The following is a 16,028-nucleotide window of genomic DNA, read 5'->3' on the forward strand; positions in this document are numbered from 1 at the left end:
TAATTAAGATATAGGATTTTTAAAAAATAAGGAGATTTTACCAGTTTTTACTCTACACGAAATAAGGTTCCCTCGAAAATACTTTGCTACAGTATTGATTCATGGGTGTTCTTTGACATTCAGAATCACCCACTGGCCTGAGAGAACATGGCTGCCTCAAGAGCCTCTTATCTAAATGTGCTTGGCGTGCTGCTCATCCTCTCTGGAGCCAACTGCAAGTCTGTCGAAAGCAATGTAACTTTGGCTCCTATCAACATGCCTGAACAAAAAAGATTTGACGCCTCGCTCACGAACAGCACATGGGTGGTACCATCCCCATGTGACGTCACACAAGACGAAAATTACGTCATTGTCAATTGTAGCTCTCGAATGATTATCAAGCCGCATGCAATATGGTTTCCTAGCAATACCAATTGCCTTATTTTGGCTAACAACAATATACGGATCCTACCCAACGGCACCTTCAGGCATCTGTCACAGCTTCGGTATCTGAGCGTACGCAACAACACACTGAAATTTCTGGAAGACGATGTCTTTGATGGTTTAGGCAGTCTTGAGCATCTCGATTTGGAAGACAACGGTCTTGCGTCCTTATACTGTTGTGCAACAGTTCCATACGACTTGGAATCGTCTTCTGTTCCTCCTGGAATATTTGAACCGTTGGTATCACTTCGTGTTCTCCGTTTGAAGAAGAACAGCGGCGGTTGTTTCCGAGATATGTATCCACCTCTCCTCATAGAGCCGCTAAAAAATCTCACTACGCTCAGTCTAGAGGTGACGAATAAAGAAACATATCTTGGATACTACTTCTCCAGCTTGCCTTTTCTTGAACGACTTGAACTGATGACATACGGAGAAAAAATCACTTCGAGAAGTTTTGAATGCTTGCGGGGAAGTAAGTTAAAGGAACTTCTAATAGAGGAAGCAGTGCGATTAGTTCAGTTTGACAAAGAGGCTCTTGAACCGTTAGATCGTCTAGAAACGTTCGGAGTCTCCAAAGGTGCAATTGATTTGCACACTTTGTTTCCAGCCCTACGTCCGCTGACAAATCGAATTATGAAAACTCTGCACTTTGTGGAAGTCAACCAGGGAAACAAACATTTGCACTTCGTTGGAAAAGGACACGATCTTGGAGCTGTCATTGGGAATATATGTGTAGAGACATTGGTTCTTAGAAACAGTCGCTTGGCATCATTTGACTTTGATTGGAGTCGGGAAATACCGCTGACAAGATGTTTACGTCATTTAGATCTTTCTCATAACCCCGAACCTTATTATAATTTGACCTCATGGAAAAATCTCGAAACCTTCTCAATGACAAACAGTTATAAGAGTTTAGCAAGTGTGTATCATCAGGAATTGTCGATGTATCGCCACCTGGCCTCAAGTAAATTTAAATGTGTAACGTATAAAGAAATAAAGGTGGTCGGAAATTATTCTTACTTGTTTCCTACTAATCTTCGTTACCTTAATCTATCGCATTCCGAGGTCATTGAACGTCCATTCAGAGCAAATTTCCTTTACAAAAATGCTGGCAGTCTGACGGATCTTGACATAAGTTACAACCACTTTAAACATATCACGGGGAGTTTGCGTGGTCTTACAAACCTCAGGAGACTCTATATGTCTCACAACGATCTTTCCGAATTGGTCCTCAACTTCTTAGACTTCTTCCCCAAACTGGAGTTTCTAGATCTGTCCAACAACCAGTTGAACAAGACTATGATGACCATGCACAGCGGTCGCTTGTTTGCTAAGCTCACGGTATTGAAATATCTGGATCTCTCTAACAACGACTTAGAACATCTAAGCCCAAACACATTTAGCTCTAACCCTAAACTGGAGAGCTTAATCCTTCATCACAACTCTTTCACGTCGATTCCCGTTTCCCTGAAATTTGTCCCGAACCTTAACGTATTAAATCTTCAAGACAACGCTATACATGTCTTATCCAGAGGTGACATCAACCAACTCGATGACGCTTATTTGGTAAATAAGAACTTAACATTATTGATGGAGAGAAATATGCTTACATGTAGTTGTTCAGGATTATCTTCTTTGACCTGGTTAAGGTCGACAGCTATGAAGATAGATTCAATCGAACATCTTATGTGCCTGACAGACGACATATATATAATATTTGTAGCAGAAAGTGAACCCCCAAAGGTTCTCTGGAGACATTGCAATGGTCGATTCTTTTTCCTGATCGCCACAATCATACTCAGTGGATGTATAACCGTGTTCCTGTCTACTGTCTTGATATTCAAATTCCAAACTTATATCAAAACGTTCTTGCTGAATGCTATCGCTCCTGACTTCAAGCTGAAAACACCAAAGGACTACAGAACGGGTGTGTTTATCGGCTACGCTGATGCGGATTACGGTTTTCCTTGTGGAGAGCTGAACACATTCATCGAAAGGGAGCTGGGCCTATCCACCTATATCCGAGACCGTGACCAAATGCTTGGCATGAGCATGGCGGACGGCATCGTGGAGGCCATCAACAACAGCTGGAGGCTGGTGCTTCTCGTCACTGACAACTTCCTTGACGGAGACGAGTGGGCACTTTTCACGTTGAAGACAGCCATCTACTCCCAGACTCCAGATAACCCACACAGGTGAGTGACCCCTCCCTCCCCCCCCTCTCTCTCTCTCTCTCTCTGTCAAAGGTGTCTGCCTTTCTTCTTTCTTTATATCATCGTCTTGTATGTCTTGCCTCCTTTGAATGGCGAAAGACAAATGAACACAGATATCTGTATGTGAGATCTTTACTCTTTTATGGTGTCCATCTTTCTTCCTTTCTGTCCTACACCAATGCTTGTCTGACCCCAGAGTTTATGACTCAATAAATATTTCATCTTTAAGATGATCTATATATAATAATTTCTATTCGAACTTAAACTGTTACGAAATTCCGTGTTACACAATATTCTTTCCCAATGCAAAAGCCTTTAGAATTCTATTGTATCTGAATTCATATCTTAGCCTTAATATTTATTTGTTTCATTTGTTGTGAGACATGACAGCACGATTATGCTGTCGAAAATTCATATGTCTACCTACAGAAAATTTAACAACCAGTAGGTTAAAACTTGAATACCGGTAGTCTTCTCTCTGAATTATTCAATAGAGTATTGCGCTGAAATTTATTTTACTTTTAGACTGCTCTGCATTATATGTAGCTTGTAATGGCTAATTTGAAGATATTCGTGCATTATTCGGTTACCCATCTGTTTTAGTGATAATCAGCTTTCTCCTATTTTTTCTTTCAAACCCACTATCTTTTCTGTTTTCAGATTGGTGGTCGTGTGTAAAAACAAATGGTCACGCCGCCTTCCCCTTCAGTTGTTGAGCGCTGTTGTTGAGGATAACTTGATCTGTTTGCCAAGACTGAGGCTCAACTATCACTTACGTCAGAAACTCCGGGAAACATTGCTACCCCACTGACTGAATGATCACGGGTCATTGTTTCATGTCGAAAGCAAGTGAGAAAGACTCGTCATTGAGGCTTACTTCTCAGCTCTCCCTGCACCATGATTTATCCACCATCTGTGAACTTTTAAAAATAGATATTTCTAGATTCAGTCTAGTTAAAAAAACAACCCCTCCCCTAAAAATATATCTAAAACAAAACAAATAATCAAACACGATATGAGCTTCGTCAGCTTTTGAGTCAGTGACTTGTTTGAACCATCAAGCCTAGTACAAATCGCCAACTTGTTACAGTTACACTCTCAGTTTTCATATTTTCATTCAGGTAATTTTCCGATAGATCAGTTAATGGATGAATCTCTGAAAGATAAACAGAGCCACTCGATACAAGAACGGAAACAGAAAGGTGTAGATATTCAAAGAGATAAATAGATATATGAAAGAATTACTGATGATACAGAAATGAAAGACACATAGACACACAAACAGACATAAAGCGAGTAAGAGTAAGAGTAAGAGAGAGAGAGAGAGAGAGAGAGAGAGAGAGAGAGAGAGAGAGAGAGAGAGAGAGAGACAGACAGACAGACAGACAGACAGACAGAGAGACAGAGAGAGAGAGCGAGAACTCCCGGTGGGTACGCAGACATCTGGAGACGCCCAGGGGACAAACCTCTGACTTTTATCAGAATAGCTAGACTTATTATTATACTATTTAATGTGTCTCTAGTTTGTCTGGTTGATGCTGTTCTAGCATTGCCATAAAATTTGTGAAGGTACCATGCTTGTGGTTCCATTGTAAGGACGCGGTTGATGAATAAGATCAGCGTCGACTCGTTCTAAACGTGGATATTGTTCAATGCTTAGAAGTTGAATAAATTGAAATACCCGTAGCAGAATTGAAGTCATAAGAATTCAGACAGCGATAGACGATAGACTAATGATTTCAAGAAGGTCAGAGTTGCTGAATTAGGAGTAAGACTTTATTCAACTTCTTTCACAAAGTTGGTCTGACCAGTAGCAGTGAAATAGATATAGAAGAGAGGAAACCATGCTATAAGAACGACTTTATGAAGAGACACTACAAACATTTATGGTAGAATGTCTAACAAAAAAGAGGACCCACTTAAAGGGCATTGATCCACCATTAGTGCACTAATTTTAACAAAACTTCAAGCAAATAAAATTCAACCAGTGGAACAGTTAGTAAATATCAAGAAAATCCTTCGATGTCTCCGTTAAATATCAAGTTTTAAAAATTTCAACCGAATTTGGTTAAAACGCAAAATTTCACTTCTTAGGAACGTTTAGCTACGAGGGCGTGCATGGCCCGTTCTGGTTTCAGGACACGGACGGTTAAACTACGACAGTCACATCAGATGGATATCTCACCGTGCTGAGAAAGTTTTGGAGAAGTTTGAAGTGGAGAAGATGTAGAGGCCTCGTTCCACTGGGATGGGATCACACCCCAACTGTCTAGAGAGGCTCTTGTGTGATTGTAAAAAAATGTTTAGGGAACGCCTTTTAGGGAGAAAGTTTAAAAATGAATGGGCTTCACATTCCCCCAAACTTGATCCCTTTAAATTACTACCTTTGTTTTTGTTTTTTTTAATTGTCTCCGGAAATAATCAATACACGATCGAACAGTTGAAACTCAAAGTTGAACAGGACGTCTAAAGAATGGATACAAAATCACGCCACGGGGTTATTCAAAACGTCCAGTGGTGTTTTGGAGCTTGCATGGAGAGAACTAGTCAATCCCTGGAGATTTAAGTAGCCGTCACCTCCCACGATTTATTTGGCAATGTAGTTTTTTTTGCATAAATTTGTTCTTCAATGCATGAATGGTGACTGTTTGAAATAGATCAGTATGGTTGAAAAGTTTTGTGTTTCAATAAATTTTGGTTGAAATTGAAAAACTTGATTTGTTTTCGAACAGGGTGGTAGATTTGTTTTATTTTGACCAATGGGATGCCCCCCCCCCTCCCGGTTGAATTTCATTTTTACCAAGTTTCGTTGAAATTGGTTCAAAGATGACAGAGTTATTGCCCTTTAAACGAGTCCCATTTTTTATAAGACACTCAGTACAGTACCTTTTCACGAGACAATTACAACCATGCAGTCCATATTGTTTTCATAACAATTAGCAAACTTATGAAAATGTGTATAAGCATTACTTTCTTTTTGCTATAGCACTTCTAAACCTTTAAATGAGGCGTATGGCAGTCTGACAGGTGAGTGATTGGAGCCTCTGTTTTTTTTTTTTTTGGGGGGGGGGGGGGGTAAACCCTTACATTCGTAAAAGTACATGTAGGCTGAATTATCTCCAGGTGACTCCCCCCCCCCCCCCCCCCCATCCACCTAATACCCCAAGGAACGGGAAGTGGGTGGGGTACCAAAAGAACACAATATTAATGAATATCAGCCGGATCCCCATCCAAAAGGTTTTACAGGTACCTGAGTTAACTCAATAATATAAAGGTTTACTTCGTAATAACTTTCATGTTTTTGTAGAACACTATCACACACATATTTTAAAAATTGTCAATAATATTTTTCTTTTTATCCAAACCAGAAATTGATGAGACTGAAATATAAATGATGTCTTCCCTGGCTCCATATTTCTTCCTGTGTGGAACATTGATCCTGTTTCACGTAGTATGTCCAAACGAAAAGAACAATAATCCACCCAAACCACCGTATCCTGCCCCTTGGCTCAACGATCTTTCAGTAATGGCGATGTTCAAAGCCTCTCTTTCAAGTAATTTCTCAACACCACCACCCTGCGATATCCGCCTCGATGGTAACGACGTTTTAGTCAATTGCAGCTCTCGTATGATCACTCAACTAAACACCACAGGGTTTCCTGACAACACAACTATTCTCATCTTGGACAACAACTGCCTAAGCGTTTTGCGGAACAGGACGTTTTCTCATCTCACACAACTCGGACATTTGAGCGCTCGTCACTGCTACATCAAAGAGTTAGAAGAGAACGCCTTTTTCGGTTTAGGCAAACTTGAGTATCTGGATTTAGAACATAATGCCTTAGCGTCAGCATCCTGTGATTTTACTATGCCTCTGAATTCTAGAAAAACAGTTCCTTTAAGAGTTTTCGAACCGCTTGTGTCACTTCGAGTTCTTCGGCTGAAAGAAAACTCCCTTCGCTGCCCAGTTGACATGTATCCAAAACAGTTCTTGGACCCATTAAAGAATCTTACTGTACTGAGTCTTGAAGTGGCAAACACATACCTTGGAAACTATTTCTCTAGTTTGCCATTACTAGAACGATTAGAACTCATGACGTCTTCGAAAATTATTGATTCAACAAGTTTTGAATGTCTGCGTGACAGTAAGTTAAGGGAACTATTTATAGACGAGGCTTTGAGATTGTATAGGTTTGACAGAGAGGCCCTGAGACCTTTGGGTAGTTTGGACAGTTTTGGTGTTTTTCGAAGTCCCGTTCCTCTTCCTTATTTACTTGATGCCACGGCTACTCTAACGAACAGAACCATGAAAGTTTTACATTTCGATGACGTCAGTCGCATTTCTGATGAAGGTATTTTAATCAGACCATGGTCAGATCGTGCTGGTTTTCTTCCTATGGTGTGTGTCGAAAAACTGATACTAAGAAAAAGTCGTTTGAAATCTCTTTACTTTGATCCTGTCGAGGCCCGGAGGTTAATGAAATGTGTGAAACATTTAGACCTTTCTGAAAATTACGAACCGTTTTATAATCTAACAGGATGGAGTAATCTAGAAACAGCGGAAATAACAAACAGTTACATCGGGAACGCTGAGGCAGAATATAGAAGAAATGCACCGTCCATGACCTTTGTTCAAAGGCAAAGAGGAGACGAATGTGCAGTTTTTGAGAACACAATCAATGAAACAAATTTTACCTCCCGGTACGTGTTTCCTTCTAAACTTCATTTCTTAAACCTGTCCCATTCCTCCGTCTACAGAACTTCATTTCAGTGGGACTTCTTTTATCAAAACGCTGACAGTCTGAGAGTCCTCGACTTAAGTAATAATCAGTACCAACAGGTCACGGGAAGTCTGCGTGGTCTGACAAACCTCCAGAGACTCTATATGTCCCACAACGATCTTTATGAGTTTAACCTCAACTTCTTTGACTTCTTCCCCAAACTGGAGTTTCTAGATCTGTCCAACAACCAGTTGAACAAGACTATGATGACCATGCACAGCGGTCGCTTGTTTGCTAAGCTCACGGTATTGAAATATCTGGATCTCTCTAACAACGACTTAGAACATCTAAGCCCAAGCACATTTAGCTCTAACCCTAAACTGGAGAGCTTAATCCTTCATCACAACTCTTTCACGTCGATTCCCGTTTCCCTGAAATTTGTCCCGAACCTTAACGTATTAAATCTTCAAGACAACGCTATACATGTCTTATCCAGAGGTGACATCAACCAACTCGATGACGCTTATTTGGTAAATAAGAACTTAACATTATTGATGGAGAGAAATATACTTACATGTAGTTGTTCAGGATTATCTTCTTTGACCTGGTTAAGGTCGACGGCAATGAAGATAGATTCAATCGAACATCTTATGTGCCTGACAGACAACATATATGTAATGTCTGTAGCAGAAAGTGAACACCCAAAGGCTCTCTGGAGACATTGCAATGGTCGATTCTTTTTCCTGATCGCCACAATCATACTCAGTGGATGTATAACCGTGTTCCTGTCTACTGTCTTGATATTCAAATTCCAAACTTATATCAAAACGTTCTTGCTGAATGCTATCGCTCCTGACTTCAAGCTGAAAACGCCAAAGGACTACAGAACGGGTGTGTTTATCGGCTACGCTGATGCGGATTACGGTTTTCCTTGTGGAGAGCTGAACACATTCATCGAGAGGGAGCTGGGCCTATCCACCTATATCCGAGACCGTGACCAAATGCTTGGCATGAGCATGGCGGACGGCATCGTGGAGGCCATCAACAACAGCTGGAGGCTGGTGCTTCTCGTCACTGACAACTTCCTTGACGGAGACGAGTGGGCACTTTTCACGTTGAAGACAGCCATCTACTCCCAGACCCCAGACAACCCACACAGGTGAGTGACTTGAAGCGAATGTCACAGGAACATTGCAAAAGAGAAGGCAATAAATGATTGGTTCCCGTTGGAAGCAAATTGTCGAAACGTTGTAAAAGCTCCCTAAACCAGAGTCACCAACGTTTTACAGTGTTTCTACTACTACTACACGTACAGCTCGCTTAACTAAAAGCTTTTGCGGCTTTCCACGGTCGTGTTCCGACCGAAAGACGCAGCAATGTTTTATTTTACATTCTATCTGGAATTCACCTTAAGAAAGTGCTTGCATTTCAGAGAAAGCGGCATTCTCTCCCTTACTTTCAGGGCTAATACATGTATTAATAAGGCCTTTTGAAGACAACCGTTGGTTATCAGACTCCGTGTCAGCATTATCCATAAAGGTAAGTTTGGGCGAATAAAACTGAGATATCACTCTCAGTCACATTGTTGTAGTCGTCGCTCACTCAGGGCAGTGGGCTCTTTCGTCTTCTTAGGTTCTCGCATGGTAGATCTGGCGACTGTGGCATCTTTGCTTCAGTTAAAATCTACGAAGTTTGGAGATATATGTGATGTTTTCCCCGAGTTAGACTCTGTTCCCTTAAATTTTGGGGGACTGTTTAATAGAAACAAAAATCAGAAACACCACCCTGAAGACTGATTTCTGTTTACACGTTCGTAGGAATAAATCGTACAGAAGGGAAACTGACTAATGTCGTAGCGTGTTTCTTCTGCCTCTTGTGAAAAGCCATCGAATGGTTTGTGCAACAACACGAAAACTAGCAGACTGCTTTCTTGACACATGTTCTCTCGTTTGCCGAACTCAAAATGGATAGACATGGATCTTTTTGAAATACTCACTTGTTAATCCTACCCTCTCATTTCCCAGCGCAAAATACATGTATAACACGCTACTTTTCCGTTACACCAGCGCGAATGTTGTGATTTTTGCCCCAAGAAGCCATTCACTGTTACACTTAATTTCCCTATGATACATTGTAGCATGCCCAGTTTTTGCCATAGAGTTACCCTGTTGTATGTAACGAGGGATAGGGTGGGAGAGTGTATGAGAAGGGAGAGGGGTGCAATACATGCATACCTACACTACATACACTAGCAGAGGGAGAGAGAGTGGGGGCAGAGAGAGAGAGAGAGAAAGAGAGAGAGAGAGAGAGAGAGAGAGAGAGAGAGAGAGAGAGAGAGAGAGACAGAGAGAGACAGAGAGAGAGAGACAGAGAGAGAATGAAAACATGTAGATGTATACATTGTTTGATGCTATCTAGTTTTTGTGCCCCACTGGCTGGTGAAAGCGCACTGTCAATGTCTTCCAACGTGATGGATCAATAAACAATATTTTTATCGATATTTTATCTCCTGTTTCAGAGTGGTGGTCCTGTGTACGACCGCTGTTTCCCGTCGACTTCCCCTACAACTGTTGAGCGCTCTGACTGAGGACAATTTCATCTGTCAGCCGAGACTGATGCTAAACTACTACTTACAACAGAAACTCCTGGCAACATTACTACCCCGCTGAACGATGAACAGAATCTGGAAAGTGAGACAAGACTTGAGGCAAGAATAGGCAAGACTACAATTGTTTTGGTACCTGTACTAGCTACATTCCAGTAAAATCTCCCCCCCCCCCCTTTCGTCCCCAAACGCTCTAGCCTGTGGTATCTGACTCCCCCCCCCCCCCCCCCAAAGAAAGATTTGACAGGGTTTGCGGAATGAAAAAGGTGGGTCTAACTGGTCTAACGTGTAAAATCGTTATCTTTAAATAATACACCGGTACACAATAAAGATGGGAGTTGGTGACGGTGTCTGAAAATGGGTCACGATTCCGTGACTTATGTTTACGTTTCAAAATATTGAAAGAAAATAATATTAAAGAGATTTTTTTTTTAAATCAGCGCAATACGACAAAGATCCTGCACCATAAGACGGTTTACTCCTCTCTTTGAGCAACGAAAAAAACCCCCAACGTCTTCAAATAGCGGGTGGCGTCACCTTAGACATTGTGCCCTTTTCTGGCGGTGTGAATCATCTTGTAGTAAAGATTACGATAAGGTTCGATTACCCACATACATAGATAATGCAGAGATGTAGAGATGAATATTATATCTTTATTAATGATTTCATGCTATGTTGTATCAAAGATCGTATGGTGAACCGGGGCAATTCCACCCACGGGGTAATTCCACCCACTTTGAACAATTTTAAGGGACAAAACTCTGCAAATCATTTGAGGAGAGTTTTGCCACTCATGATTATTGAGTTACATCCCCTGGACTTCCTTTTCCTATTTCATCAACTTTTGAACCTGTGGATGTTGAACAGCAGCCTTCTTAAAGAGCATCCTCAAGCATCAGCAAAGTAAGTAGACCTAACGTACTTTTTGATGCTAGACCTTGTGTATTTATGGTGGATGAAAGTCTAAAGTATCTTTTAAAATCAATGAAGTGTTTATTTGTCTTCATTTTATGCACCAATAAAGCCATTATAAAAGAAAATTCTTCTGTTATGGTCATGGATCTACATAGTACAGTTGGGGTAAATCCACCCACTTGGCTATATAGCCAGATAGTTCACTCTGCCAAAAAGGTGTCCGCGGAAGTCCGCGCATTGATTCAGATGGCGCTGCAGTCTTTTTTTTAAAGATCTCTTTCGTTTCTGCAGAAGAAGAAGAAGAAGAAGAAGAAGAAGAAGAAGAAGAAGAAGAAGAAGAAGTAGAAGAAGAAGAAGAAGAAGAAAAAGAAGAAGAAGAAGAGCACAGCTTGTTAGTTTCACTTCTATTGTTTTTCACACAAGTAGAGTGACTATGTTCGAAAAGCGGGCGCTTTTTCGAAGAGGATGCCATCGGATTTTAAGGACAATTGTTTAATTGGCTCAAAGACAGGAGTGAACTATCTTGCTATGTACGATCTTTGGTTGTAATACCTTTGGTACTACCACCACTAGATCTACCAGTCGAGACACAAGAATTCCCGTTCGTATCGTACAACATGTTCTTCAGCTTCCAGATTTCAGACCATGACCTAGTTATCAGAGGAACTCATTTTGATAGAGACCATGATTCTTCACTAGTTCTTCATTGTGCACTTAAATGACGCAAGTTCGATCCTTTTTTGGGAAGGTTATAGCTTTCATTGAGTATTGCACTTCTTCTTCTAGAAGTAGTACAACGTAATACAAATGATAGGATGTATTCCAAGAAGAGGTGGATGGCCCTGACAGGCAGGGTCATTCGAAGCAGCCCACCTCCCAGTTTTATCTCGCAAAGCGATAAGGGCTTCGAGGTAAGATGAGAAGGTCTGCGTTTGGCGCCGCTGGTCACTTTTGGCTGAGTTCTCTCGCCGTTCGGTCACGCCTCTTGTTTCCCTTGGATTAAAATGTGTTGTTCCTGCGGGTGTTTGGTTTGTTAACCTTTTTCTAAGATTTCCTATTTGCTTTGGACTCACGTGAGTAGGCTTTCTTTTTCACAGACGTGAACAAATTTGCAATTATAATATTTACAAACATGTCCGTAATAGAGACAGACGAATTCAACCTGGCAGATTTTGACTTTGAAGATGACGATTGTACTGGGCCAGGGGAAAATAAGAGACCGGCTCAAAACAAAAGTCCGGTATCAGAACAAAAAGGGCCCGATAATGATGGGAATCAAATACCTGGGGTACAGGCAAATCTTTTCTCTGCTATTGAGATGCAGACAAAACTATGAAAATTTTTTAAAAAGTCGAACAAAGTCCCTGCCAAAATAAGAGGACGAAAGACACCAAGGTATGAATATTCCTCTTCCTCTTCATCGTCATCTACTTCTTCATCATTGTGGCACCATGCTGGCCCTCACAGCCCTTTTCCCCACTCCTGATGCAAATCCGGGTCGAAAAGCCAGTCCTTCTATGTCTGCAAGAGAAAATTTTCTCCCCCTACAAAGCAGTCCAGACCAAACACATCACTTGCACAAAAAGCTTCGCTTGCAAGTGTGCAAAGTGTCAGGAAAAAATAAGAAAGGGAAGGCCTTTCTGAAGCAGCAACCGACCTTCTCATGTCCTCGAGGCGAAATGAAACAAAGAAGGTGTATCACCAAGGAACTTAAAACCGTAACCTCCTTGCGTATCACCGATACATTGAGGACTGGAAGCGGTACGCGGTCCTCCAACAAGTGGATTCAATTTCACTGCCCCTTAATACGTTGCGCTCAATTTCCTTGCCTCATAAGTCACGGAAGGGAAATCGTACTCTGCTTAATGCATTGTAAGCTCTGCCCTGGCATGTTATATCAACGAGGAAAATAGTTCAGAATCTTTTGGTAACCTGCCTCAAGTTAGGAGATTTATTAAAGGAGCTATTGAGTCTATACCTAGTAGCCACTTGGGGTGTAAACACAGTACTTTCTTTTCTAGAAACAGGGTACCCCAATGAAAGCCTCACTTTAAAAGAAGTGTCCTTAAAGCGCGTCATGTTGTTGGCCCTCCTGTCCGGACAAAGGTGTCAAACGTTGTATAAATTAAACACTAATTACATGACTGTGACAGCAAACAAATGTACATTTTTCATTTCAAATCTGTTGAGGCATTCTCGCAAGGGTTGTCACCAGAAGCCTCTGGAATTTTTTGGCATTTGAAAAACGCCCACAGCGTTGCATCGTAGAGATACTGGCTGTATTTAAAAATGACAGGAGAGCATAGGAAACACATCACAAGTCGTCTCCTGATCAGTTTCCAAAGGCCACACTTCCCCATAAGTAAGGACACATTATGAAGATGGATTAAATCTGTTCTGGAACTGGCAGGAACTGACTTTGCATTCTTTGCGCATAGCACTCACCCCGCGAGCACATCAGCTGCCTCTGAAGCAGATGTCCCACTCACAACAATTTTAGAGGCAGCAGGCTGGACGCAAGAGAGTACCTTTACTCGATTTTACAAAAAGCAAGTAAAACACAACTTCGGACAACGTCTGCTAGACACATACTTTTCAAAATCCACATGAATTATTGCATTTATTGATCGGGCATTATATATTCAATATCTATATTATAATGATATCATTATTTCAAAACTTATAAGGATTAAAATATTCTGTATGTTAGTCACCGTACTACGGTTTTGCTTTGGTTAATTAGCCGTTACAGGTCAGCACTCTGTACATATAATATCATCCCATGACAAGTCATGATGGGAAAAGGATTCTTTCCTTCATGCAGTCTAAAACCGATTTATTACATTGATCGACTGGACTTTACAAGTCTATTCTGTGTATAATATTGTCACTGCAATTCATTACGTTGAAGGATGTTTACTTTATTTTGAGTTCTACATGTTTACATTGCATTAGTTGATGGACAGTACATTCACCTTCTTTGTGTACAATTATCTCATCACAAATCAGGATGGACAAGGTTTCTTTATTTCATGCAGCATGAAACTGATTATTACACTAATGGATTGGACATTACATGTCAACTTTATACGCACGGTATCATTATCTCATCACTTGTTTGGTGGAAGAAAACTCTTTACTTATGCAACATAAAGTAAAATAATTCCAACCAACATAAAGTAAAATAATTCCAACTAGGTTCTAATTAAAAAAACGATTAGACATTACATGTCTGTACCTTATACCATTATCTCAACACAATTCATGGTGTTGGAAAATGTTTCACTATTTTCAGTGTTACTGATTTGTATAAACGAACTGGACAATGCATGTCACATTTTCTACTTTTAAATTTATTCAGCATGCATATGATTTATTGCATTTAAGTGTTCTGCACATTACATGCAGATATCATCACCATGTCACCACATATCATCTTGAAAAAAAATTCTTTACTCTATTCAAAATGTTATTTTGGGATTATAAGCTAAACAAACAGCAAATAAACCCTCATAATGATTTACAAAATGTTTTTCAAACATTTTATTATTATGTGACAATGTTCTCTTGGCATCGCTTGAAAAGCAGTTGTCCTGATTCGGTTTAGCGACTGGATAGTCACATTCTGGCTCTAAAGTCTCATCTTACCCCGAAGCCCTGATGGCTTGCGAGATAAAATTAAAGAAGCATGCGATCTTACCTGGGTAAGTAAAGCTTGTTTCTGATTGTGTCGAGTAAGTCACCAGGAGCTGAGTAGGAAGATGCCTACCCTTTCCCTCACTTTGAGTTTGAGACAAAGTCAAAGCATTCCATGCTTTATTAAGATGACTTAATTGAGAATGTGACTATCGTGATCAAAAGTGTGACCAGCGGCGGGAAACGCAGGCCTTCTCTCATCTTCCCACTCAGCTCCTGATGATGACTTACTCGACAAAATCAGAAACAAGTTTCACTTACCCAGGTAAGATCGCATGTTTCTTTAATTAACCTAAATTATGTCGACCAGAGTGTAACATATTTACAATTTACAAGCAGATTCTTCGATCGAGAGTTGTGACCACAGAAGCTAGCCAAGTTAGGATTGACGGTTGGCCTTTGATTGTTTGAGTAAAGAGACGTATATCGACACAATTATGGTCATTTAGTGCTGGAAAATAGACAGAAAGACATTGACAGACAGAAACAAAGGGAAAGTAAAGAAGAGGGATCTACCAGTGGCGCCCTCCAACCACCCGCGGTTAGCCTTTCATCATTCAGAGTCGATAAGTCTCATAGGATATTATAAGTTACTGTTGCTAATGACATCTTTTGGCTATGACCCTGCATTAAGTCTCCAACCACTCGCGGTTAGCCTTTCATGGTTCATGATAAGTCTCATAATTTGATATATACGGTAAGTTACTGTTGCTTTGTTTTGGTAAGTGTTTTACGGCGCTCGCAACTGCATATGGTCACTTTTAATTTTAAGGACAAACGGGCTAACCCAGATTTCGGGGGTTTCCAGAAATCTTGGCCTACACCAAAAGGGGCATTGCTCTACCTATAAGAGAAGTTTGGTTTCATTGATGTGTATATTTGTTTGGTTATTGAGAAAACTCTCCTTGTCTTTTATAGAAGCTGAACAGGAGTCCAAAAACTTTACCTTCGATTTTCTCAAAACAGTATTTTTCGGGATAGCCCACTTGTCCTTAAGAGCGACCATATCTGTCCCCGTTGTTTTATGCAAGAAAAATTCTGAAATTATGCAAACTGAGCCCAAAAATGTGAAATTATGCGATTCTGTTAATTTTAACAAAGAAAAATAATCAGAAATTATGCAAAAAATGATCAAAATTTGCTAAATTATGCGAGGTGCATAAAACCACAGGGACAGCCATATAAGGTCATACAATGTATGAGCGCGCGGGACACATTAAACGTTTTGTTGGTATTATTGTAGCTGATGAATCTTTTGGCTATGACCAGAGACCATAAATAATTATTGGCTACGACAATGAATTAAGTCTATGGGTCACGCGTGGAATATGGTGGAGTGCCACTCAACTGTGGGCAGTAGTCGACCATTTCCGTTAGGGAGTGCTTATTTAGGCCACATATGGCCTAAATAAGGTAAGGGAGGGGGGTTTAGCTTATTTAGGCCACACATGCTCA

General features: G+C 40.6%; 1 protein-coding gene across 1 annotated transcript; it reads left to right on the top strand.

The window, feature by feature from the left end:
- Positions 1-125: 125 nt before the first annotated feature.
- On the top strand, positions 126-10,122 carry LOC101863390. Its single transcript, XM_013086989.2, has 5 exons — positions 126-2,618; positions 3,297-3,446; positions 5,623-5,663; positions 6,035-8,516; positions 9,876-10,122. The coding sequence occupies exons 1-5, from the start codon at positions 148-150 to the stop codon at positions 10,024-10,026; spliced, it is 5,295 nt and encodes a 1,764-aa protein (XP_012942443.2). The 5' UTR covers positions 126-147; the 3' UTR covers positions 10,027-10,122.
- Positions 10,123-16,028: the final 5,906 nt, after the last annotated feature.

This window comes from Aplysia californica, unplaced genomic scaffold, assembly GCF_000002075.1.
Source record: "Aplysia californica isolate F4 #8 unplaced genomic scaffold, AplCal3.0 scaffold00001, whole genome shotgun sequence".
NCBI lineage: Eukaryota > Metazoa > Mollusca > Gastropoda > Aplysiida > Aplysiidae > Aplysia > Aplysia californica.